The sequence below is a fragment of the Pristis pectinata genome, chromosome 3 (genome assembly GCF_009764475.1).
Source record: "Pristis pectinata isolate sPriPec2 chromosome 3, sPriPec2.1.pri, whole genome shotgun sequence".
In the NCBI taxonomy this organism is placed as follows: Eukaryota; Metazoa; Chordata; class Chondrichthyes; order Rhinopristiformes; family Pristidae; genus Pristis; species Pristis pectinata.
In genome coordinates this window covers 90859973-90887922 of record NC_067407.1, presented here as the reverse complement: position 1 = coordinate 90887922, position 27950 = coordinate 90859973, and the positions used below count along the sequence as shown (strand labels likewise).

The 27950-nt window shown below is 40.1% G+C and overlaps 1 protein-coding gene across 1 annotated transcript; it reads left to right on the top strand.

The window, feature by feature from the left end:
- Positions 1-4701: 4701 nt before the first annotated feature.
- On the top strand, positions 4702-27944 carry LOC127567990 (filensin). The gene is made up of 7 exons (XM_052011234.1): positions 4702-5057; positions 12104-12164; positions 15345-15440; positions 19027-19116; positions 22859-23079; positions 24636-24727; positions 27043-27944. The coding sequence occupies exons 1-7, from the start codon at positions 4702-4704 to the stop codon at positions 27942-27944; spliced, it is 1818 nt and encodes a 605-aa protein (XP_051867194.1).
- Positions 27945-27950: the final 6 nt, after the last annotated feature.

Sequence of the window (27950 nt, the reverse complement as noted above, 5' to 3'; positions counted from 1 at the left end):
GCAAGCATGCCATACACCTTCTTTACCATTCTTTGTGTGGCCACTTTCAGAGAGCTATGGACTTGAACCTTGAGACCGAACCGATTCTTCACTTCACTATTTCAACCAGGCTTGGAGTCCAAACATGGGTCAATGAGGCAAGTAGCAGAGCATTATCGGACATACCTAAATACATGCCAGAGTGGCAAAGCAGAAACACAAATCTAGATGCATGCTCTTTTTCCTGTTAGCATACATCTAAACCTGTGTTTCAGCTTTGGCAGTCTGCTACACAAGCAATGATCCATATTCCCAAGTACTGCAGAACCCTCACATCCAATTGTGAATTGTGGTGACTCCCTAGCAGGAGAAGGAGAGTCAATGAACATCCACATTCTCAATGATATCAGAGGCCAGCATGTGAGTGCAAAAGATGAGGCTGAAATGGTTTAAACCAGTGGATGCTTCATTTTGATCTCCCCTGAGGTCCGCTCATCATAGAAGCCCATCTCCAGCTAATTCAATTCATTCAAGAGGTAGCTGAATCCACTGGTTGTGGCTGTGTTTATGGGATCAGACAACATCTGACTGTAGTACCAAAGACATGTTCTGGAACTAGCCATGCCTCTGGACAACTATTTACAGCTACAACATTGGCATCAACACAACAGTCAGGAAAAATCTGACCACTCAATCAACTGATTCTCAACCATCAGCAAATTGATAGAAATGGTTATTGACAGTGCTAGCAATTGACACTAACTCATTAATTGCCTGCTCATCAGTGGTCAGTTTTATGTTCTACCGGAACCACTTGGCTCCAAGCAACAACACTGCATCAGCCCAAACATAGACCCATGAGGGAATTGTGAGATGAGAGTGACTGCCTTTGACTTTAAGACAGCACTTCAACAAATGTGATAATTAGCTGCCCTGAAATCAATGGCAATCAAAGGGAAGACTGGCCACAGGTGGGGGTCATATCAACGCAAAGGAAGATGGGGCGGGGGTGCAATCATCTCAGCCCAAAGATATCACTCCAGCACTTCCTCAGGATTGTGCCCTATGTTTAACCATCTTCAGGTGCTTCGTTAATGATATTGCTTCCATCACAAGACCAGAAGTCACTCAAGGAATACTGCAGCTCATTCTGGTAAGCTCCAAGACATAGACAATATTCAGGACTGTGTCAAGTGACATTTTGCCGCACAAGTGCAAGGCAATGACAATGTCCAACAAGATAACTACCTGCACTTTCAATGGCACTGCCATTCCCAAATCCCCCACCATCCATGTCCTGTCAATGGGGCAGTCGAGGGAAGGGTGAGGGGTTGAGAGGGGGGAGGGGCTGGTCATCATTGATCACAGATTTACCACATAACTCATCACTTAAATATTGTCAACTTGAGAAAGTGTCAGAGGATAGATATCCCTCTTCAAGTGACTCACCTCTTGGCTCCCCAGTGACCTTCTACCATCTGAAGTCAGAAGTGTGATAAGACATTCTCCATTTGCCTGGTCCAAGAGCACTTAAGAAGCTCCACCCAAGAGAAAGCAACCCACTTGATAGCCACCCCATCCACTATAATAGACACTTATTCCCTCCACTACTAGTACACAGTGGCTGTCATGTGTACTAACTGCAAAACGCACCACAGTTATTTGCCCAGTCTACTCTAACAGCACCTCCCAAACTTGCAACATCTGACCTTCAACAATAGATGACCACTGCAACATCTCAAAGGTCAAGGTTATCAGGTGCAGGGAACGTCTCATCTCTCCAAGTCACACACTTGCCTACCTAGGAAATACGTCATTGTTCCTTCATTGTTACTAAAGGTTGAAATTCCCGACCCAACAGCACAGTAGAAGTATCTGAACCACAAGGCTGCAGTGGTTCAAAAAGGTGGCTCACTGTTACATTCTCAAGGGGAACTATGGACATTAAATGCCTACCGGCAACTTCTCCCCACATGAGAGCATAAAACAAGGGCTCATACCAATCAGGGAAGATGCAATGGATGGGGTTTGGGGGGTGGTCATCTTTAGACGGCAGAACACTGGTCACCAAGAAAGTAGTTATCATGGAGCAATAGTTAAAGCAAACAGGAAAAGTATAGTTAAGAGTAGGCAGGAACAGGAGGATAAACAGGAAATTAAAAATTGGCCTAGACTTATTTGGGCAAATGGCCTATTTCAGAAGTACAAATACTTTGCATTGGGTACAATGCAAATTTGCAATTTGTACTGGAATCAATATTAAAGGGACTATATCCTCATAACCAGTATTAGGCAAACCCCTATAAATTCTGTACATAAAAAAACAATTTCTTTTGAAAAGTGAAAAAACTAAAAGTGCTGGAAATTTGGAATAAGACCCAAAAACTACCAGAGATAAGCAGCAGGTCAGGCAGCAAATGTGGAAAGAGAAACAGAAATAAAGTTTCAAATTGATGACCTTTCATCAGAACTGAAAAAGTGAGAAAATGGAGGTGCTTTAATTTGCAGAGAGGGGTTGGGAATGGGGCACACAAAGGGAATGTCTACAATAGAATGTAGACTGAGATTGTCCAGGTGATAGAAGTGCTGTTGGTACCATCTAAGAGAGGGAAGTGAATGCTTGTTAATCATAGCTGATCTGTCTGAAGGAGCATAAGTAGAAGGAGATGAATAAGTTCAAAAGAGAGAAATAAAAACATTGTTGGAACAGTGAAATGTAGAAAGCAGAGGCTGCTGGAAATCTGAAATAAAAGAGAATGCTGGAAATACTCAGCAGGTCTGTGGAGAGAGAAAAACTTAGTTAATGTTACAGCTGGATGACCTTACACCAGAACTGGACAATTCTGCCACAAACAGGAAAGAACAATTATCTAAAATTGTTGAATTCATTCTTGCATCCCATGGGCTACAGTGCACCTAAACACAAGATCAGATGCAGTTCTTTGAGCTTATGTTAGGCTTTGTTGGAGCATTGCAGGAAGCCAAAAGTAGGAAGGTCAGAGTGGGAGTCAGATGGAGAATTAAAGTGACAGGAAACAAAAAGCTCAGAGTCATTCTTGCTGACTGAACAGAAGTGATCCGCAATATTCACCCAAACTGCAATTGGTTTCCCCAATGTAGAGGAGAGTACATTGTGAACACCGAATGCAGTACACTAAATTCGAAGAAGTGGTAGTGAATAACTGCTTTCCCTGGAAGGAACGTTTGTGTCCTCGGAAAGCGGGAAGGGAAGAGGTAAAAGGGCTGGTGTTGCATCTTCATAAGACCATAAGACAAAGGAGCAGAATTAGGCCATTTGGCCCATCGAGTATGCTCCGCCATTCAATCATGGCTGATTTATTTTTCCCTCTCAATTCCATTCTCCTGCCTTCTCCCCATAGCCTTTGATGTCCTTACTAATCAAGAACCTATCAAATTCTACTTTAAATATACCCAATGACTTGGCCTCCACAGCCGTCTGTGGCGATGAATTCCGCAGATTCACCACCCTCTGGCTAAAGAAATTCCACCACATCTCTGTTCTAAAGGGAATCTCCTTTGGTTGCATGGAATGGAGAGTGTTGATGGAGGTAGAAGAGTAGATCAAGGAATCGATAAGGGAAGGGTCCATTTTGGAATGCTGAAGGGGTGGGAGCAGGAGACTTGTCTGGTGGTAGAATCTCGGTGACAGAAATAACAAAAGACGGTGCGTTGAACAAAGGTAGCGCTCTCCTTGCTCTCGCTGGGGGGAAAGTGGGTGACAGCAGAGATGTGGATTGAGAACCTTATCAACCATGGCAGAGGGGAAGCTATCGTTGAGGAAAAGGAAATACCCCAAGAAGCATTGTTGTGGAACATCTTGTCAGTAGAACAGATACAATGGAGCCAGAGAACGTAATGGAGTCCTTCCAGGAAGCAAGCATCAACAAGGCGTTTATTGTTACTTTTGCCGCAACTGTCTCCCATCAACTCCCCTTGACATTATGGATCTACGTAGCACTACCATGTACTTTAATGTTTCTTTCTTATCCATCAACTCTCTGAGCCTGAAGACTCAACTTTTCAGGAACAACTTCTTCCCCTCCGCCATCAGATCTCTGAACGGTCCATGAACCCATGAACATTACCTTGTTATTCCTCTTTTGCACTATTTATTTTTGTAACTTACAGTAATTTTTATGTCTTTATGTCTTGCACTGTACTGCTGCCACAAAGCAAGAAAGTTCATGATGTATGTCAGTGATAATAAACCTGATTCTGATTCCGCTTTGAAAATGTGTTTCAATCAACCAGCTCATTCGTTGTTTACTGAATTCTATCTATAAAGTGCTGAACAATGCATTGTGTCACTCACTTCTTCCACAAACAAATAATTTAGGCATGGCTTGCAAGTTTTAAGCACATGAGCTGGCTATGTGTGTCAATGGAATTTTCAATGCAAGCGTTTTGTGGAGACACATGATTAATCCCCGTGAGCAGTGAAATGCTCTGTCCATCCATGATTAATTTATTGACAATGCGTTTGAAAACTGCTGGAAGAAAATACAATGAGATCTATACACATATTGCCTGGGACTCTGCATTGCTTTGAAATGTATTTATTCTAGTTGAAGGGGGTGCGCTGGCCCTTCAAATACTGTTGATGCGGTCCAGTAGAGGAGGAGTCTGTTCAATGCATTTACTCTGATCCAAAGCATCCTGCAAACAGGTGCAGAGAAAGTCGACGTTTCCTCACGCACCAGAATGTCTGGAACGTGTGACTTACATGAGGTGGAGAAGGCAAAAGATGAAAAATCAGACCCGTTCAGTGTGTGGACCGGGACAGATTTTGCAAAGCCAGGTTTGCAAAGCTTAGAAGAGTTCAACATCCGCTTTAGCAGATACGTCAATCGAACCCGGACCTTTAACCAAAGTAGCACTTCACTTGGCAAGCAGCTGGAGAGTCTGCGACAGGTCAAAGAGCTCTCGGGTCTTGAGGATGTATTTACTGAACAGATTAAGCAGAACCAGCAGAGAATCTGGGACCTGCACAATGAACTTAACCGTCTTGAACAGGAATTGAAGGATGCGCAGCGTGCCCTGGATGACTATCGCACCCAGTAAGGATTCTTTTCCTTTATTTTGTCCCTGTGCGTTATTATAACACAACACTGAGTGTAGTGAAAAAAAAACCTTCTTTGGGTATTCTCATGCGGATACAGATGCCCAGCATTTCTGTAGTCTGGATGAGACCATTTATCATGCACATTGGAATGAGTGAGTTTGTTGTCCATGTTGAGCATTTGAAAAGGTTGCTCCTCTAATTGCAATCCAGTCTCTTGCTCCTAATCTATGGATGTCCAGTGCAGTGGAGAGTGAATTGGTTGGGAGACTTGTCATCAGTCTGCTCCTGCACCTGGCCAAAGTCCAAGCAGTGAGCCGTTTGGATCTCCATCCAAGCTGACTGACTGCTCCTCTTCCGAGGTTATATTCTTGCCAAGATGTCACTGGAGAGAGAACGAGCAGTATCCTCTGGCATACTGGAGGCATTCAAGGACCAATGGGCATAGCAAGGGCTGGAATCTATCTTGCAGAAGGAAGATAATGTTTTATTTTAACTGTTGTAAATGAAGTTATTTTAAAATTAAAGAAAAGTGTATTTGACAAACCCAGACTAAAGTAGGAAGGTTTGATACTAAGGCACGAGTAAAGTGAAAGTAGGAAATCCTTGTGTTCCAGTTTTACGTCTTAGGACTTCCACATCACCCAAGGTGTTTTATAGCCAATTCCCAATATTGAAGAGTGGGCACTATTGCAACAGGGGAAACATGTCAGCTAAACTCCCAGGTAAACAGCAACGTGGTAACAATCAAATGATTGTTGTATTTTTAACTGATGTTCGTTGAAAGATAAGTATTGTTCAGGTCACCAGGGAGAACTACCATAGAACCATAGAACCATAGAACAATACAGCACAATACAGGGCCTTCGGCCCACCATGTTGTGCCACCCTTCAAACCACACCTAAGACTATCTAACCCCTTCCTCCCACATATCCCTCTATCTTAAATTCCTCCATGTGCTTATCTAACAATCTCTTGAACTTGACCAATGTATCAGCCTCCACCACCACCCCAGGCAGCGCATTCCATGCACCAACCACTGTCTGGGTGAAAAACCTCCCTCTGACATCTCCCTTGAACTTCCCACCCATTACCTTAAAGCCATGTCCTCTTGTTTTGAGCATTGGTGCCCTGGGAAAGAGGCGCTGGCTGTCCACTCTATCTATTCCTCTTAATATCTTGTATACCTCTATCATGTCTCCCCTCATCCTCCTTCTCTCCAATGAGTAAAACCCTAGCTCCTTTAGTCTCTCCTCATAATCCATACTCTCTAATCCTGGCAGCATCCTGGTAAATCTCCTCTGCGCCCTTTCCAATGCCTCCACATCCTTCCTATAATGAGGCAACCAGAACTGGACACAGTACTCTAAGTGTGGCCTAACCAGAGTTTTGTAAAGCTATATCATTACTTCACGGCTCTTAAACTCGATCCCATGACTTATGAAAGCTAACATCCCATAAGCTTTCTTAACTACCCTATCTACCTGTGAGGAGACTTTCAGTGATCTGTGGATATGAACCCCCAGATCACTCTGCTCCTCCACACTGCCCAGAATCCTGCCATTTACCTTGTACTCCACCTTGGAGTTTGTCCTTCTAAAGTGTACTACCTCACACTTCTCTGGATTGAGCTCCATCTGCCACTTGTCAGCCCAGCTCTGCAAACTTGCTAACCCACCCTTCCACCCCCTCATCTAAGTCATTAATAAATATCACAAAAAGTAGAGGTCCCAGAACCGATCCCTGCGGGACACCACTAGTCACAGCCCTCCAATCTGAATGCACTCCCTCCACCACAACCCTCTGCTTTCTACAGGCAAGCCAATTCTGGATCCACACAGCCAAGCATCCCTGGGTCCCTTGGCCTCTGACCTTCTGAAGAAGACTACCATGCGGAACCTTATCAGACACCTTACTAAAATCCATGTAGACCACATCCACTGCACTACCCTCCTCAATCTTCCTGGTCACCTCCTCAAAGAACCCTATCAGGCTTGTGAGGCAAGATCTTCCCTTCACAAAGCCATGCTGGCTGCCCCTAATCAGTCCATGATTCTCTAAATGCTCATAGATCCTATCTCTTAGAATCCTTTCTAACAGCTTACCCACCACAGACGTAAAGGTCACTGGTCTGTAATTCCCTGGACTATCTCTTGAATAAGGGGACAACATTCGCCACCCTCCAATCCTCTGGTACCATCCCCATGGACAACGAGGACTCAAAGATCCTAACCAATGGTTCAGCAATCTCCTCCCTCGCTTCACGAAGCAGCCTGGGGAATATTCCGTCAGGCCCCGGGGACTTATCTGTCCTAATCTTTTCTAACAACTCCCACACATCCTCTCTCTTGATATCTACATACTCTGGAACAATACCCTTACCAACACTGTCCTCAGCATCATCAAGACCCCTCTCCTTGGTGAATACTGAAGAGAAGTATTCATTGAGGACCTCACCCACTTCCACAGCTTCCAGACACATCCTCCCACCTTTGTCTTTAATCGGACCTACCTTTACTCTAGCCATCCTTCTGCTCTTCACATATGAGTAAAAAGCCTTGGGATTCTCCTTAACTCTACTCGCCAAAGCCTTTCCATGTCCCCTTCTCACTCTCCTCAGCCCTTTCTTAAGTTCCTTCCTTGCTACTCTATCTTCCGCACGAGCCCTGTCTGATCCTTGCTGCTTACACCTTATGTATGCTGCCTTCTTCTTCCTAACTAGTTGTTCCACCTCTCTTGTCACCCATGATTCCTTCACCCTGCCATTCCTTCTCTGCCTCACTGGGACAAATTTATCCCTAACATCCTGCAAAAGATCCCTGAACATCGACCACATCTCCATAGTACATTTCCCTTCAAAAATGTCATCCCAATTTACACTCCCAAGTTTTCGCCTTATAGCCTCATAATTTGCCTTTCCCCAATTAAATACCTTCCCGTCCTCTTTGCTCCCATCCCTGTCCATGACAATTCTAAAGGTTATGGAGCAATGGTCACTGTCCCCCAAATGCTCACCCACCGATAGATCTGTCACCTGTCCCAGTTCATTACCTAAAACTAGATCTAATATGGCATTCCCTCTAGTCGGCCTGTCAACATACTGTGTCAGGAATCCATCCTGGACACACTTAACAAGCTCCGCCCCATCTAAACCTTTGGCACTAAGTAGGTGCCAATCAATATTTGGAAAGTTGAATTCTCCCATTATAATAACCCTGTTATTTTCACATCTTTCCAAAAACTGCCTCCCAATCTGTTCCTCAGTATCCCTACTGCTACCGGGACGGTCTATAGAATAATCCCAGGAGGGTAACTGCTCCTTTCTTGTTCCTAAATTGCACCCATATTGATTCTAGCGTGGATCCTTCTACGTTATCTACCCTTTCTGCAGCTGTAACAGTGTCCCTGACCAGTAACACCACCCCTCCTCCTCTTCTTCCCCCCCATCCCTTTTAAAACACTGAAAACCAGGAATATTCAATATCCATTCCTGCCCTGATATCAGCCATGTCTCTGGAATAGCCACAATATCGTAGTCCCATGTACTTATCCAAGCTCTCAGTTCATCTCCCTTATTCCTGATGCTTCTTGCATTTAAGTAAATGCACCTTAGCCCATCCACCTTACTACTTTAATCTTTTTCAAGAAGTGCCTTAGGAATCTTTTAGGTTTACCTGAGAGGCCAGATTTAACTTTTCATCCTTGGGTGAAATTAGACCATGCTTTGTCTATTCCTTGGTAAAAATTATAATCACAGGTGTTCAAATTCAGGGAAAAATATGCTGTAAGCAAAAGGATGTTCATCAAATTAATTTGATCACTGATGGCAGTGTAAATCATCCTAGGTTTTTGTTTTCCTTTTAATTCAATGTTTCTTTCAGCTTACTTTTTTTCAATGACCATTTTGTCTTTCATTCACCCTCTTCCTTCATTTATTTGTTTCTTCCCTCATCTTTAACCATGATTAGTTAATGAGGGACATCATCAATCCCACTACTCAATGAGATCCCAGATCTCCCTCAGCCCTCACTCTGCCTGTATCAGCTTGTACTTCCAGCATATTACACCTCAAATAGTAACTGAGCTGACGAGTGCAGGAGAAACATCAAGAAGTAGTGAGGTGCCAAAAGGTGACCTGTTCCAGCAAGAAGAGGTACAGGGCCTTACTAATGTGCTTCATCTGGGTATGACTGGCATTTCTGGGCAGGGTACGGAGATGTCTCATAGTTCAAACATCTTTTTACTTTCTCTCCTCTATTCTCATTCATCTCGCTCTAAGTCTCCACCTCTCTCAGCTGGCATCAACATCATCTTTGTCATTTAGTAACCCTTGTTCTCCACCCTATCATGGAAATGCCCTTTGTTCTCTCTGGCTCGCTCCAGTCTCTGCAATTTAAAACGTGCCTGTTTTCTAAATCTCTGGGTGCTGATAAAAGGCTATAGACCTGAAACATTAACTCTGTTTCTCTCTCCATAGATGATGCCTGACCTGCTGAGTATTTCCAGCATTTTCTGTTTTTATTATGACCAGGAGCTTTACACTGACACCAGAGGGTAGATAGTCATTTGCACAAAAGAGGAACAAAAGTTAGCCTGGTTTATAGAATGTTTTTATTCCTCTGGGGCCTGATAGAAAGAGGCAAAATATAGGAGGTGAAAACATTTCTCTGGTATGATTAATGGCAGGAATCAGAGACTGTGGACATGTTATAATCAAGATTGAAATGAATCCAAGAGTTATCAGTAACAATTTATGGTTAAAAGACTAACTTTGTTGCCCTGCTGACCAGTTTGATTGCCATTTCATTGTTGCTTTCAGTTCTGCTAATTAAGGTAATAAAGCTGTTAACTGGCATTTAATCAATGAAATTGAAAGAGACAATGGATTCATGATTAAGTAGTTTTAGTAGAAGTTTGTGCTACATTCTGATTTTGTGAGGGAAACGTGAGTTTTCAGATCACCTTCTTGAACTGTACATGCATTCCCTGGAATTTTGAGGGCTGTGGGTAAGTTGATCACATACAGTATTAAGATAGGGGAGATCAAGAAATCATTCTTGATGGTTGGAGAATGGAACATAACCTATAAATTAAAGTCATGTCTTTGAAGACAAGTAAGGAAACCCTTCTGTACACAAAATGTGGCGGAAGTTAGGAACATGTCTGAAAATGGTACATGATGTTCAGCCAATCATTTCTTTGAAATACAAAATTGACAAACTTTTTTTTAACCATTGCTAGTGAGGTTTGGACAGAGATATGAAGATAGGTGAAAGACCAACCACAGACTTATTAAATGTTGGTAAGGGTTTGAGGGGCTAAGTATCCAACTCCTGTTCAATCATCTGAGAAATTATACTTGACGCTTGTGACTAATTGGTTCTGTGTATCCACCTATATGTTCTCCAAATTAAGCATGGCACTCAAAGGCAAGCAAACGGCTTTTAATCCAAATGTTAAATAATTTCACCTTCTGAAAGTAAAAGCATTCAGGGTTTGCTAGCAGTTCTGTGCATAACTTGCCATTATCTCTCCAACCAACTTCCACGAGGTTTACAACTCCCCATTGTCTCTCCAAGTAATTTCCACAAGGTTTACAACTCCCTCATATCTTGAACTAAGTGGTACCAGTTCATCTGTGTTTTCCCATCCGTACTCCAAATTTGGACTCACCACTAAACTCCACGTGTAGTAAACTTTGTAGCTATTCCTCAGCAGTTACACTGCAGACTCCCTCCAAGCAACCTTTGCGGGGTTAGATATGTAAGTAGAGCAGCCTCTCTATTCACTTGAATGGGGATAAACAACTATGAGGGACTATAAGTTTCAGTTAATTTATATTTCAATTGTTTTAGTTTATTTAAGTGTTATAATTGCTTTTAATTACTTTTTTCATTTTTAAAGCTTTGTAATTTTTAATAATTTTGAAGCATCTTAATTGTAATAGAGTTGATGTTTTTGACTTTTTCTGAATGATAGAAACATCCCTAATGCTCCAACGGCATTGATAGCCAGCCAACCATGGGGAAAGCTCAGTTTTTCTCTGCATTTCCCTTGTATAAGATTGGTGTAGACTTGTTCTGGCCTCCTACACAAAGGACTAAAGCTCAGATTGCTCTGTCTTCACAAAGACAGCATCTTTGGAGATGGAGCCAACATTGTGCAAAACATGGCTTTGGGAGATCTATGCTCTGTACAGACTTTTTTTCATACATTAGCATCATGTGCAGGTGATTTGTAGGTGATCACAAAATCTCCTCTCATGTTACTACAGTAGGATTATGGATGTGATGTTTTTAGCTTAGGAATCAAAATTACATGTTATATTAATCTTAATTATTACATATATTCCAATAATAATAATTATTATATCCTTAAAATGTCGTCGGGCCATTCAACTGCAAAAGTTGCAAACTGATCAAGTTAAGCTTCCTGCCAGCTCTCTTCATCCAACCCGATCAATATAAAATCCTTTGCTTGATTCCACTTCTGCTTTTTACTCATCTGCAGCAGTAAGTTTAATATTGCCCCTAATCTCTGGATAAAAAGCTTGCTCCTGAATAAACCTACTGGATTTATCAATGACAGACTTTAAAAATTATATTACTGTTTTCTGATCTCCCCATAAGTGGAAGTGTCTTGCCTACATACAGCCAATCAATTTAAAACAAATTTTAGACTTCTATTACCCAATTGTAGTCATTTTTGCAGTGTAGCATCCAGCCTGTTCAATCTTTTCTGCTGTATGCACTTCCATTATTTTGCTAAATTGGCCATTTTCAGTATGTTTGCTGTGTAATCTTCTCTGTGCCTACATGAGACCAAACACAAAAATATTCCCCTGCTGCAGGAGATCACTTAAGAGAATTAGGCCCAATTTAGTATAGTAACAGATTTTGTTCACAAGGGTGAAATGGAGTATTCTAAGTTGCTCTGGTTTTTTTGATTATGTTTTGTACATTAAGGCTGCTTTATAAATAACAGTGGTAAAATGAATGCACTGTACATTTTCTGTACTTCAAACATTCTGTTTGTCCTTTCAGATACAGGACTGAATGTGAACATCATGAACAACTGCAGGATAGTGTTGCAGACCTGATTAAGGTGAGATCATTCATTTCTACTGTTCACTGCAAGTATGTACAACTATGTCTTTGTAGGAGCTTTGGGATATAGCTGGTGATTGGTTGCTTTGTAGGAAGATGGTACATTAGTTGACCAGGAATCAACACTAATGCTAACAGCATCGCATAAGAGAATAGCCAAAAAATGTCATGCTAGATTGTGCCTCCTTATTATAAAAAACAGTGAATCCTTGAACTGGCTACTTGTTTTAAAAAATCTCACTCTCTGCAACATTACAGTGCTGAACTTTAACATCATAGAATGAATGGGACTTAAAGATAAGTGCAGTAAACTTAATTGATGTTGCATTCACCTATTGCTTTAAGAATGAGACTGAAAGAAATTATACAAAAATAGAAAGACTTTGCTTCATATCATTTCTATTTTACTCTTTGAATTTTACAATTTTACCTCTTATAAAAAATATTTTTAAATTATATTCCACTTTTTACATTTTCTAGATGCATGTACCATATACCATTTTCAAGGTCTTTTTGCAATCTGGCACCTGTCAGCCAGAATTCACTGTAAAGAGGTGTTTTGAACTCTGAAGCGATACCAAAAGGCATTGTGTGCTCTTTGAATAGGGGCATGGAGCTCAGATTGCATTAGAGATGTTCTATGTCCTACCAGCGAGTATCAGACAACAGCTGATCACTGTTGCTGAACCACCAGTTGCAGGATGCTTTGTCTAAAATTTAGCTTTTCATGATAAATCAGGCATCTCTATGTGACTCCACTGATTTTATGTCCAAAAGTCACATTAAATAGTCTGCAAACTAAACAACGGAACAAACTAAAGAATGAAATAATCTTTTGAAACAAAATAAATTTAACATTCAATTTATCTTTAAATGAATTAATCAATGGAGTTTTGTACAACTAAGAACAATAGATTATACAAAAGATTTTTTGATAGTAAACGATACAGCATGTTCTCAGTCAGATAACTAAAAATACCTGCTACCATTCAAAGTTTAGAATGGGCAGCAATGCAATAACATTCTGGAAGGAGAGGAGGCCTTCATGGATGCTTCCATTAGTAGGAGAGTTTAGGATCTGAGGCCATAGCCTCAGAATATAGAGCTGAGATGAGGACAAATTCCTTCAGTCAGAGAGTGGTGAACCTGTGGAATTCATTTTCGTGGAAGGCTGTGGAGGCCAAATCATTGGGCATATTTAAGACAGAGATTGATAGGTTCTTGACTTGCAAGAGGATTAAGGGTTACAGGGAGAAAGCGGGAGAATTGGGTTAAGGGGGAAAAAATCAGCCATTTAATCAATGGCAGAGCAGACTAGATGGGCCGAATGACGTGCTTCTTCTCCTATATCTTATGGTCTTATGGTGATATGGTCATTGAGACAGTTCCGCCATTCAGTCAGATTATGGCTGATCAGTATCTCAACATGCAGTTGTTTTCCTTCAATATTTTTTTTACCAGACAAGATTATTGACTTACAACTAGTCTTCAATGAAGTGAGTAAACCAGTCATTGCAACTGAACACCAGAGATGTGCAATTGAATTTAATACAGGGGTTGATTGATTCCTCAATGACTGAATGTTTTATATGGTTTAATACTGGGCCATTAGGAAGGAAAAATATCAATTTTGGTTGAGTCGCACTTTTGCCTCTCAGTAAGACCACAACTGGCTCAAGTCTGACTCCACAGACTTGAGCACAAAATCAAGGTCGATGTGCAGTACTAGTGAAATGCTGCGCTAGGAGACTGAAAGTGATGTCTTTTGGCTGAGATGTAAAACAAAGGCCCCATCTATAATTAAACAGAAAATGCTGGAAATGCTCAGCATGCAGATATAGAAAAAGAAAAAAACAGAATTGCTGTACACTCATCAACCTGCAGCATTAACTCTGTTTCTTTTTCCACAGATGCTACCTGATTTGCTTTTTCTGTCTTCAGTTTTCAGCATCTGTAGTATTTTGCTTTTGCACCTGCAGTGTACATTCATTTCTGCTTATTAGTTCAATCAGTGACAACCTAGTGTTTGATTAACTAATTTGCCCCTCTTGCCTCAATTCCAACTGGCTTCACTGTACCTTAATTTTCTGACAGTTATGTGAAACGTTACAGCATTTAGGTCTTTCAGCCAAAGTAAGTCACATTCTGCTTTATGCTCATTCACATTATAAACTCCAATGAAAAGTTATGAAATGAAGCTGAAGCAAGCAGTATTATTTGTCTGAGGAGAAGACTGAGGCAGAATATGATGATTCAGAGCAGACTGACATGTAGCCAAATCAGGATCCATATTAAACTAATCCCCAAAGTGGCTAGTTACACCACTACTATGCAGCACCTGTGGTTTGAGAGAACATGGCAACAACAGAATGCGAGCAAGTGATTCAGTCCCTTGAATGTCGATGAGATCATGACCACTCTGTGACCTAACCCAATAATCCTGTTTGCTGCATATCCCTCAACAATTTTTCTAACAAAAGTCTATCAGTCTCATATTTAAAATTAGCAATTTTTCGTCATGGAAGAGAGTTCTAAACGTTAACGAGCCTTTGCATGTAAAAGTGTTTCACTTCTGAAAGGCCAGGTTCTCATCTTTAGACAGTTTCCTGGCCATAGTCTCCTCATAATTAGGTTGCCCTTTGGAAGTCTGGAAAAGATGAAGAACAGAGTAAGAAGCTCTATATGGTTATGAAGACATCAGAGCATACTACAGACTGAGGCATTACATAGTAAAAAGGAAAAGCACAGAAAATAGGAGCAGTAGTAAGCTGTTCTGTCCTTCAGACTTGCTCCACTGACTGTGGCTGATCATTCACGTCAGTACCCTGTTCCCGCTTTCTCCCCTTGGATCAGCATTAAGAAACATACTTCCCTCCTTCCTGAATATAATTAATGAACTGCTTTCTGTGGGAGAGAGGATTCCACAGATTTACCATCCACTGGGTGAAAAACTTTCAGTTCAATGTAACACAACCCATTACCAATATCCTGAGAATGTGCCTTCTGGTTCTGAGCTCCCCAACCACTGGAAACATCCTTCCTGCATCTAGATTGTCTAATCATGTTAGAATTTTATAGGTCTATAAGTTATAGTTGGTCAGTTTAAGGTCTGCTTATCACTATAACGAATAAACCTTCAGGCCTGTATAAATGTCATGAAAATGTGACTCCTCCATAGGATATAAATGAAGCTTTATTAAGGAATCTGGAACTCCAGGTCCGTACTCAGTTCCTGCAGGAAGACATAGACTCCACTAAAGAAAGAAACATGAAGGTATGTTCAAGCATCATTCTTTGAGCAATCACTTATTTTCACACAGTATTGGTAAGCAAAAATATTCAATAATCAAAACTGCTCATTATATTCATTCTGATTAAAAGCAGATGAGGTTCAATATGGAGAAGCATTAGACGAAATATCTTGGTGAGCAAAACGAGGAGAAAAAATGTAATCTAGATAGTACACTTTAAAACAAAACTTAAGAATAAGGGGACACTGGAATGATGTTGCTGAATACGTTAATGAAACAATTACTAAAGCATATGGGAACTTGTCCTTTATGATTCAAGGTATAGTATAGAAAGCTGTCCTTGGTTGCAATGCTAGCTATGTAATGTAGTAGCAACTGCACATTGTACTCTGTTTCACAAGAGGAACTTAATTTTGATAACTGGAGCTAGTTATAAGAAACTAGCTGGACTTCAACTGGAGAATTGTGTCTAATTCTGGCACAATACTTTCTGAAGGAAGTCAAGGCTTTGTAGGAAGATTAGAATTGTTTCTATGATGAGGGACATGAGAGATCATCGTTCACATGATAATGTAGAGAACCTGGGTGTGCTTTCCTTAAAGCAGGGAAGTCTGAGGAAAGTTTTTTGACATCAGAAAGAATTTAAGGAAGTGAAAAGAAACTGATGTCAATAACTAAAAGGTCAATAACCAAAGGGAACAGATTCAAGGTGAGAGACTAAACAACAAGAAATAACTTGAGAAAAACAGTTTTTACACAGTTAAAAGTTAGTATACCCTGCCTGATAAGACAGTGTATGCAGATTCAAAAGCGTAGTTGACAAATATTTAAAAGAGAAAAAAATGTCAAGATATAGGCTAAGAGTTCGGGAAGTGGGCCTGACTGGATTGCTCTTCACTGGAACTGACACAGATTTGATGCAATAAAAGACTTACTTCTGCAATCCACTCTTCTATGATTCCATAGTTACCTAGATCAAAAGCTCTGTGAAAATTATTGAATGACCTAAATTTTCTGTGTTTGCCTTTGGGTCTTCCTGATTCTGAATTCATGATTGTAAAATTCATACTTGTGAAATTTATTTTTCACCAGTAAGGAGAATTTGTCAATTGAGAGAAGCAGGTTTTTGAAGGACAGTTGTTGATGCGATATGTTAAAACAATATAGATCCTAGAATCATAAAAAAATGATGGAATGAGGCCATCCGGTTTACAGTGCCGGTACCTCTGCTTGCTGTTCAATTAACAACCAATACCACTGCTTTCTGTTCATTAACCTGTACATTCCTCCTCCCAAAAATATCTATCCAGCTACCTTTTAAATCTACTTACCGAATCAACTTCAACTATCTTTACAGGAAGGGCACAACAACCCTTCAGCCAAATAAAAACTCTTCTCTTCCCTTCATATCTTTGAACTTTGAATTTATGACCTCTAGTAATTGGCCCACTCACCTGTAAAATCACTTGATGGTCTTACTTGAAGGTGGTTCAAAGGAGCTGTATGACTATATCTGCTCCATCAAAACCACTCATCATCTTGGAATTTAGATTAGGTCAGATCTTCACATTCTCTGCTCCAAGGAGAAGTTGTTATTTTCCTGATATGTCCTCATGCTGTTTAATTTACCTGTCCTATTGTTCATTCATAACCTCAATAAAATTGCCACAGATAAAACTAAATTTGGGCCATTTTCAAAATATTACTGGATATGCATATTGTCATACTTTCTTATGACATTGAAGGAGGCCATTCAGCCCACCGAGTTCATGCCGACTCTCAGACCAATTCCATTCACCTTATTTTACTGTAACCTATTGTCTCTCAGTTGCCTATTAACATCCCCTGATTTTATCACCAGCCACCTACATTAGGGGTAATTAACAGGCACTAATTAACCTCCCAATCAGATAAATTTGGGATGTTGAAGGAAGGTGCAGCATTGGGGGAAAACCCAAACAGTCACAGAGAGAATGTGCAAATTCTGACAAGTGCAGCAAAGGAGGTCAAGATTAAACCTGGGCTGCTGGATCTGTGAGGCAGCAGCTCAATTCTCTTTTGTAAAGAAGAGAAACACTCAACAATACTGCTGAACAATTTTAACAATATCTCTGTCTAAATAATAGAATAAATGCTGCCTACACCAACTGAGCAGCACAGTTGTTGACCTTAATGCTTTAGGCCAGGTCTGGGATCTCTGCCATGTGTTTAACAGATATCATTGATAGAATTTGTCAGCAGGAAGCCAGCATTGTTTCAACAATAACGATAATATATTTATGTAGCAGTTTTTTTTCCTGCGTGTCATTCCAAGATGCTTCACAGGAGCAAATTTGACACTGAGCCATGCAAAGAGATGTCAGGAAAGATGACCAAATGCTTTGTCACAAAGGGAAATTTTGAGAATTATCTTGGAGGAGGAAAAAGAGGTAGAGATATGGGGACATTCCAGAGTTTAGGCTTTAACAGCTGATAGCGCAGCTGTTGGTACCTGTTAATTACCCCCAGTGTAGGTGGCTGGTGAAAAAATCACGTTAATGGGAGGCACAAGAAGCCAGAATTGGAAGAAGATGGGAATCATTGTAACTTATGCTAGTGGAGGAGGTTACAGAGATAGGGATGAGGTGAGACTCTTTATGCATGTAAAAACAATGATGACAATTTAAAAATCAAAGCATGGCTTATTCAGGTGTCAAAGTAGGTTGTGAGCTCAGGGGTTGAAGAGGGGTCTGGACATATTGCAGATTAAGACACTGGGAGCAGAATTGTGCATGACTTCAGGGTTTGAGGTTCACCAAGTTCTACAACTCATGCTCCTGTATCAAAATGCTCTGGCAGTTTTATTTTTTAATAAACTCCATCTTAGATGCTGAGAACATCAGACTGAAATCAATGCCAGCAGGACAGCAGACCTTCACCATTCACAAACACCTCCTTATTATGAGTTAAATAAATAATGAAATTGATGCCATTTTTTAAGATTTCTTCAAGATAATTGTGATCTAGACTTTGAGGGGGACCTTGGGTTTATGGGTGAAACAAGGTATAGGGAGAGAAATTGGTATTAAAGCCAAATCTAGTAATGAAACCAGGAGAAATGTGTTCATAGTGTAATTACGATGGCAAATTCACTACCACTGGAGCTGGTTGATGTGAATAGCTTAAATGAAAAGTATCTGGATACATGAGTAAAGGGAACAGAAAAATACTGAAAGGTGGAGACGCGGTAAATAGAATGAGAGCAGGCATGTCCCTGGCATAAACATCAGCCCTAACTAATTCAGCAGTATGTCCCATCCTTGTCCTGATTACTTCCATGCAGAAGACAGAATGGAATTATGATATGACACGATAATTGAAACATGCAGAAAATTGGAAAGATAGTTAAATTTATTTTAATTTCTATAGCTTTTGTGGAATTAAATATCATTTTTGTTTAGGGAAACTACAGGACACTGAAATTCCACAGGGATTCTCCTGCTCCCTTTTTAAAATATACAGTATCAGAATGGTACTTGTATCTTGGAACTGAAATTTCAGGGCTAAGTCTGTTTCAGGCTAAGTCTGTTTCAATTTCTGATACCTTTCTCTGCTGTTCTCTCTCCACAGAACCTAGCTGAGATTCAGAGCTACATGAATATCCTAAAGCAAGTCCACCAGCCCTCAAGTCATGAATCACCAGCTATGTTAAGCTCCGAGGTAACCACCATTCCAGTGCAATGGAAGGGAATGCCCATTTTTGCCTTCCTCAGCTTGAGATATGTAATCTCTAATGTTTCAAAAATATCAAGTTTCAACTCAGTCACCAATGTGTAGATTTGATGTCAGCTCTCCTGTAAGAGTGGTCCCTCCTCTTATAGGGAGAAGAAGAGCTACTGCTTGAGAAGATGGGCCCTTTGATGGAATGTCTTTCAGATGGTTTCAAAAAGGGTGTAGCTGCAGTGGAGGAATAGTGGAACGTAACTATGTTTCTCTCTCCACAGATGCTGCCTATCCTGCTGAACACATCCAGCATTTTCTGTTAATACTTCTCATTTACAGAAGTTGTCCCTGTATGTAACAGAGCCAGGTTAAAAATTAAGTCAGTTGGTGTGTAAAGTAAATCCAGCAAACCTGAGTTCATCATAATAAAATCCATCTGGGCATTAGTGTGAAGGATCCCTCTGCAATTATTCAGTTTTATTGAGTTAAATGCTAATAAACTGTTTAATGAGGTGCAGTTTATTAAACTTTGAACGGAGTTGCCACTGGGTCAGATATTGAAGAAAAAGAGTTTGCATAAATGCAGCACTTTAATATAGGAGGACATTGCAAAATGCATCATGGGAGGACTATTGTCAATCAACAATTTCCCTTTCAACCTATTGTAGTGGCACTTGAACTCTTGAGGTAAAAACACAACTACAATGGTGTACTGCTTTTGAGCACTGATTTTAAAGGTGTCATGAGGGCCATTATCATGGTTGGTTCCTCAAGTTGCATTAAAGCATCATGGGACTGAAATGGCCTATCCACATAGGAGGTGGCTCCTAGATTTGGAGCTGTTACTACCTGCATTTCTGAAGGATGTTTCAGGAGAGCCTGACTTCACATTCCATGTGCCTCTGTCATGGTACTGTGAGGGGAATGAGGTGGCGTTGAGATTTGCCCTGCACCTAAACTGGAGCTTATCCAAAGATCTGCTGCCCATATCCTAAATCCCCTTCACCCATTTTACCTTTTAACCTAGAGTGGCAAGACCTAAATTTCAATATTCATGATATCCTTTTTAACAAGTCATTCCATGGTCTGATCTCTCCTTACCTCTGCATCTCCAGCCCGACAAGCCTATGAGATCTGGGTATGTCTCCAATTTTGCCTCTTACTTGTTATCAATTTTTAATTGCTTTCCATTGACAGCACTGCTGTTACCTACTTAGGTCTTTAACTCTGTAAACCTCTCTATCACTTTCTCCTTTAAGGCATTCCTTAAAAACCTACTTCTTTGACTGGTTTTGGAACTCTGTGCTGACATCTCCCTATAGGCTTAGTTTCAACTTTTGTTTGATAATGCTCTTACGAAGCACCTTTGATATTAAAGGTTCTTCATAACCACAAATTCTTGTTACTGTGCAACGTAGCTGTATTTTCAAACCATGCACTAGATGGTGCTATGCAGCTTTGGACGCAGGTGCATTATTGTACAAGGTTTGGTCACTTTTATTCCTGTTTAATTTCTTTTTATTATTCTTCCCTGGCTATTTGTCCCAGTGTGGATGTGTATCATGCAGTAAATGGATAAATAACTCGCAACTAAATATCCATTAAATCTGATATTAGTGTTTAAAATTTTTATAGGTCTTGAAAGATCACCACAACTGTATTGGCACTTCTTAAAAATATAATGTCAAACTGTATCAGCCTCTGATCTATTAACTTGTAGACTGTACGCAATGATTATGCATATTCAGCATAGCTAGTTAAAAACTCTTGGCAGTCTGTCAGAATATAGTAGCTTCAACTCACATCAGTTTGGTCAGGGCATCCATTCCAATTTATTTTATTATAAGTGGGGAAAAAAAACTTTAATATTGTTTTTCTCTCATACATAAAAATTAAATGCATTTTCTGCCATTAAATGGCATCTGGATTTCATTTTATAACCTTGTAAAGGTCAGCTTAATACAGTTTTAACCCTTGTTATTTAAAATCTGTCTCCTGTGCCTAATGATAGCAACATGCCTTATGAAAAGCATAAAAGAGATTAGTTGGGAATGAGACCGTATATCAAATTGTCCATATGGTTCCTGCTGACGTAACATATTTTATGCAGTATTTTCATATTGTTAAAGAAATAATTGGATGATTATCTTCTCAGGCAGGTTATCTGTGGAAAGTATCATTGAATGATATTGCACATGAGGCAATTTGGCCCATTATATTTGCACCAGTTCTTTTAAGAGCAATGAAATCCGCTGCTTTTTATGTTCATTTTTTTGGAGTGCAAGTATTGCTGGCGAGACCAGCATTTATTTCCCATCCTTATAAACCCAGATTTCTTTCCCCTTCACGTTCTTAGCCAATTCCAATTTCAAAAGTGATTATTGAGTCTGCTTCCAGCAGCATTTCCAGGACTGCTTTCCAGGTCATAACAACATGCTGCATTTTTAAAGAAAGGTCTCTCATCACATTTCTGGTTCTGGGTTTGGTGTTTCGCAGCCTGTGCGGACATACAGTATATGGAGCCATTGCCATTGCTCTTGAGGGCGCACTTAGCCACTTCCCAAGGGCCGATGCAATTGTCTGGCTGTTGGATCTCCAGGAAATAAATGGTGCAACACTTATTACAATGGGTTGAGCAGGAAGCCTCACCTTCCACAGGACTGAATACATTCACAAAGGTGAAGGGAGCAGGAGACAGCCCAAAACCTTTCCATCCTGAGGCCTTAAGGAATCTGGGAGTTTCAACTATTAAGGAAGAGCAGCAGTTTGTGTTTTATGTACCTCTGCACTCTCTGTCTCTGCTATCATAGAGAATTTCTTTCTTTCACATTTACACCTGATAATGAATTGATGGTGTATATTTATGAAAGGGAATGGCTGAGGGCCATTATCATGAATTGGTCAAATGTAAGTCAGTGTTTGATAATGCTTTATTATGCGTCTTTAAGTTCCTTTGTACCTTCCTCTATATTTCTGTGGTTAGGTCAACTTCTTGTACTTTTTACACTTAAGAAAAGTGAGGAAGGGCTGACTTTGCTTGGTGACAACAACACAGTCCAGATTTCTTTCTCAAAGGGCTTGTTGTGCAATGCTGCGAATCATGCAATTATTATCTTCAGGTAGATTCCCAAAGCACTTGCATTCAATTAAATGCCTTTTTGAAATAGTGCAATAGATGACTCATGCAAGAAAGGTTTCTGAATCAATTGGATAATGATAAAATAACCAGTTTTGTAAAAGGATAAATATTGGCTGGGGCACCAATAGTATTTTCTTAGACTTCTATGTAAAGTGCTTTTGTATCTTTTGTGTCTACCTGAGAAGACATACAGGGCCTTGGATCAATAACTACACCAAACACCATGACTTCTGAAAAAAAACTATATTGGAATGTGAGCATAGATTCCTGCATTACAGAAGAGGCAGCTCTTCAAAAGTACCCTAGTGATGGTAAAATGCATTAGGATGTCCTGAAGTCATGAAAGGCTCAATAGAAATGTGTTTAAGTCTCCATTGTGAGACTCTATGAAGGTGAGTCCAATGTCACAGAATGAAACACATTTCTGCAGGGTCTTTCATAACCTTAGCGTCTTCTGATCAAGGTGAGAGTGATACCACTGAGTTGAAGACAATAGCTCTGGTAGTTATCACCTGCTGCAATAAAAAACACTGATTAAATAATGAAATATGGTATAACAAAATGATTAAGGAGATTATTTACATATCATTGTGTTCAAAGGGTGCAACACAAGAGCAGATAGCCAGGACCGTGGAGGGGCATTACTTGGATCAGATGCAATCATACAATGAGCAAATAGAAGACCTGAGGAAGAAGACAGAAGAAGCTGAGACAAGCTTGGAAATGTGTGCCAATGAGTGTCGACAAGTTGTTATGTACCAACAATCGTTGGAAAATGAGCTGGAGCGCTACAAGCGGTTTATTGCAGACGAAGATTACCAGTAGGTTACTGGATTATTATGGTTCACACTTTCAATGCTCCCTAATTAACATATTGAAGTTATAGAATCATAGAGTGCTAAAACATGGAAAGCGAACACTTGGTTCATTTTAGCTTTGTCAAAGAACTGTCTAATTATTCCCGCTCCCTGCTCTTTCCCCATTGCCAAGCAAATATTTTTACCTTATTTCCTTTTGTAGGTGTACTTCAGGATGATAGTATGCCGTGGATCATCGTAAAACTTTCAGCTTTGGTTTCACATGAACTTTTTTGATCTTAATTGGGCACAATTTAAACCATTATCTACTGGACATTGTAACTGTGCAATAATCTATCCCTTTGTCAATTGAGACAAGAGACTGCTAGTAATCACATACGACAGGTGATAATCACCCTCTGAATACTGACAGAAGATTTATAAGCAAAATACCATTCATTCTTTATTATGTGGAGCTACAACATACACAGAATCTCTGGATCTTGAACTTTTCCAGGCACACATTTACTTTTTTCATTTTTGTGAGTCAGGTTGAGGTCGATTTCCCCCCCACCCCTACTTTTTATTACTTTCATCCTTTTCTATAATTGACATGATGCCAAGAGCTCCGAGGGTGGTGAATCCAACCAGCCACTGGACCACTACCATTATCTCACCACAGATGAAACTGCCGGGAGCTGCTTACCAAGGCAGAATTCTCTCATCCAATTTTGTTCACTCTACCTGGATGTTAAACTCTGCAACCACTGCTCACCTTGCAAACTAAGCTGGGTGGCAGCTAAAGCCATCAAAGATAGCCAGGGGCTATGTGCAATCATACCAACACACATTGCCAACCTGCCTTCCTGCCAACCTTATGATTTTGCTTTATTATATATTCATTATGTATGTCCATCAATGGTAAATAGTAGTGTGCTGCATTTTTAGGTCATAATATTCATAATGGGAATATAAATTATTCCCACATCTTGACAGTAAGTTTTTTTTGCACACCAGGCCCACAAGGAAAAAATACTTTCCTTTTTTTTTAGAAGTATGCCTTTTGTGCTTCTTGATCCAGCTCCAGTTTCCTGCCAATCAAGCTGGAACCTACTCATAATATGCACATTGGGATTCTATGCAGCTGTATTTTTTGAGGTACCAGTGCCTGTAGCTTACACTGTGTATGCTCTAAGCTTTGATACTTACTGTTGAGTCCTTAGTGGCCACAGTAAGCAGCACACCCAATTGTCACATTGAACTCTGGCTTGATAATGGAGGTTCGAGATTGAGGATGATGGAAGCAACTTTGGAACAGGATTGTGCTTGTGTTCATGTATCAGAAAATATGATCTATCTGGTAGTGGCACTGGTCAAACCAATAATGTAGCAGGAAATTCAATGGATCCTTCCAGTTCCATGATAAACATGTCAATTGGAGCCTCATGATCCAGTCCTGCTCTTCCTACCTAAGTCAAGTTGGAACCTGCTTGTATTATGTAGATGGGAATGCTATCCAATTGTGTTTCTGGAGTATCAGCAGTTATCCAGCTACAAAATGGATGCTTTTCATTTTTCAGATTGCAATCCATAGTGGTGAGTGAAGCACAAACTAGCCCTTTGGACACAAGTTCTCAATATGAGTGTGTACAAGATTCTCCAGAGGGCAAGGGTAAGACTAAAATTAAAGTATGGTGTCATTAATGTCTGACAGCTCTGTAGTAATTCTTACCTCACTTTAACTATGCAAGCTGGAGTTATTTTGTAATTTTTTTGCAGTTGAAGTTCTGTATTGGCTATAGTTAGATGTAGACAGAATCTTCATAACCTTGAAAAGACTCCCTTGACATGTTTGGCTTTTTTTCTGAAACTGATTTAATTTTTTATAAATTCAGGTTGAGAATAAAATTAAAAATGTAATGCAGCAATTTGAGAATCAAAACTGTAAGAGGAAGTTGAGGAGACACCAATGCAATCTATAGACTTGTAATTTGAGAGTAGTGGAAGATCTTGGGGATGAGCGATGGGGTTGTGAAGGCAGATCATATTTGGAGCAGGAGGTTCATTCCACTCATATTAGAAACTCCCTGCTGTCATTGGAAATCCCAAACTTAGCATACTATATGTGGCATTCTTACTGGGTCTAGACAACAGTGGAGGCGGAGGCCCTAAAGGTCCTAACCCCATCTTGAGGACAGGCATTAAAAATATCTCTCCACCAGTGCAACTAATTTTATCGTTCTGCAATCAATCTCATTACAGTACCATCTGTGAACTTCAGAGTGCCAAATATCCTATTATGAAATGGATAGATAAGATAGAGACAGGAAAGTTGTTTCCACTGGTAGAACCGGGGGACATAGCCTCAAGATTCGGAGGAATAGATTTAGGATTGTATGAGGAGAAGCTGCTTTTCCCAGAGAGTAGTGAATCTGTGGAATTCTCTGCCCAGGGAAGCAGTGGGGGCTACCTCATTAAATATATTTAAGACACAGTTAGATAGATTTTTGCATAGTAGGGGGAACTAAGGGCTATGGGGAAAAGGCAGGTAGATGGAGCTGAGTCCATGACCAGATCAGCCATGACCTTGTTGAATGGTGGAGCAGGCTCAATGAGCCAGATGGCCTGCTCCTATTTCTTATGTTCTTATCCTAAAGCGCGCAGCTCTGCTGGACACTAAGAGCTCATAGAGTCCTTCGCACTCTGCACTGTTATAGGTTTAAATATAACTGAATTATATTTAACATAGTTTAGGAGCAAGTTGTAAACTTAAACAACCACATAAAGGAATTTTACTGGAAATAAAATTAAAGTTTTTTCAAAAATTTGACGCTGGGGTGGGGGGGTGGGGTCTTGCTGCAGCATCTGCAGTTGTTTGTGTGTTCAAACATAGCTGCTGGCTACTTAGGAGATTTTCTTTGGAAACTGACAAGGCAATCTCTAAAGTGTCCCCAACCCCCTCACCTCCCCACCATGAATCAGTAGCCTCAGTACTATTATTACAGTTGAGAGAAAAAACACATCCTGTAGGATCACATCTCCACTTATAACATGGGATTCAACGGGAAAGAGAATTTCTCATTATAGAAAATCATGATATGGATGGTTTTCCAGGAATGCAAACCCTCCATAATGCAGGGGTCACCTGTACATCTAAAAGCTAGATTTGGTATTACTTGTAGTACTTTAGTATCATGTTATTTTTTGAATTTTTTTCCCCAGTAGTTTGACATTGACTAGTTTTGAATCTATTGCAAAGGTTACCTATTTGTTGATCCACAATATCTGCCACTTCAACTAATCTATTTGCTAAAACCGTCATCTGTGACTTTGTTACCTCTAAACATGATTATTCTAATCGATTCAGATTTGTCACCTAATCTCACCCCAAAACCTACTGCCCATATCCTAACATGTACAAAGTTCCATTCACTCACTACTCCAGAGATTGTTGACTTACATTCACTTTCCAATAAGCATTTTTAAAATTCTCATCTTTGTTTGCAAGTATTTCCAAATTCTACATCTCTAATACCTCCATTCTTCCATTTCTGTGCATCTTTAATTTTATTTGATCCACCATTTCCATCAATGCCTTTAGCTATGGAATTCCTCACTCTCTACCTTTTTCTGCTCCTTTTAAAATGCTCCCTAGAATGTTCATTTACCCTAACATCGCCTTTTCTGTTTGTATTTTGATTGACAGCTCTTGTCCCTATGAACGTTTTAGTAAGTTTTACGTAGAGTACATAAACATAAGCTGTGATTTTTTGTTAGATAATTATATATAGATTTATTAATAACTAGTTTATTGGTTCAACTATTATTTTATTTTAAGAATGATTTATCTAAAGCTATTCAAGAATTGGTAAAGTAATCAGCTTATAAGGAAAATATTATGTTATCTTTATTGATGTATCTTTGGTTGTGCCATATGCCACAAGTCAAATGCCACTTTCAAGGAAAGCAAAGATGTCCTGTTTTCAGGTGCCAGTGAAGAGGAAGGAAAACTGGAAAGATATTCAGAAATCAATGTTCAAAATGGAAATATGAAAAGTAATGAGGATAAAGAGGGAGTCTGGGATGCTGGCCTGGATGATGTACCAGATGGAGCACAGATAAGTAGAGTTTATGATGCATTGTGTAACATGGTGAGAGAGAGAATGAAAAAGGACAAGAGACCAGTAGTACCTGCAGCAGAGTTCTACACCAAAGGGCACCGTGTGCTGGTTACAGGTGAAGCCAGTTATATGGATCCATTCTTCAGTGCATCAGTTCCTGCGAGGAGTCAAGTTATTGTAACTTTTGATGATGATCGCCATCCAGGTCCCATTGATATCCAACCCCAACCAGGCCTGCCCACGCCATTAAAACACAATGGAAATGGTGATGGAGAAAATGGATTTGACTCCAGTACTGAGAAAGATGAAGACAAGTTTGAAGATAAAAAGCAAGATGATAGAAAATCAGATGCTAACGGAGAACCCAAAAAACCTCCACTTCCACCATTAGTACCACCCCCAGCACCACCACCATCAGTGCCAGAACCCTCACAAGTCTCAGATAACAAGCCAATACCTTTCAGTGGTCCATCTCAGCCCCACCCAGAACCAAGTGCCCCTGACGATTTGAGATCTAAATTTACTACCGATCACAAAGAACAGAAAGATGGTGAGGAACAAACCAGAATTATCACGCCAACACAGCCACTGTCATCAGATAAGAAACAACAAAAGGAGCCGAAGTATAAATACTATGAAAAGATAGAAATGGTTGAAGCAGTTGAGACATTCGCAGACAATGAACTGCAAGGTTATGAAGAAACCTCCACGATTGTTGAAACCACTGTAGAAAAAACAAATCAAGATATGAGAGCAAAGAAACTTTAAATGATT

Excerpts from the sequence above, each read along its gene's own strand:
- LOC127567990 (XM_052011234.1), top strand. The coding sequence starts at position 4,702 with ATGTCTGGAACGTGTGACTTACATGAGGTGGAGAAGGCAAAAGATGAA. Across the intron at positions 15,441-19,026 it reads CTAAAGAAAGAAACATGAAG|AACCTAGCTGAGATTCAGAG; the intron begins GTATGTTCAAGC and ends CTCTCTCCACAG. Across the intron at positions 19,117-22,858 it reads CAGCTATGTTAAGCTCCGAG|GGTGCAACACAAGAGCAGAT; the intron begins GTAACCACCATT and ends TTGTGTTCAAAG.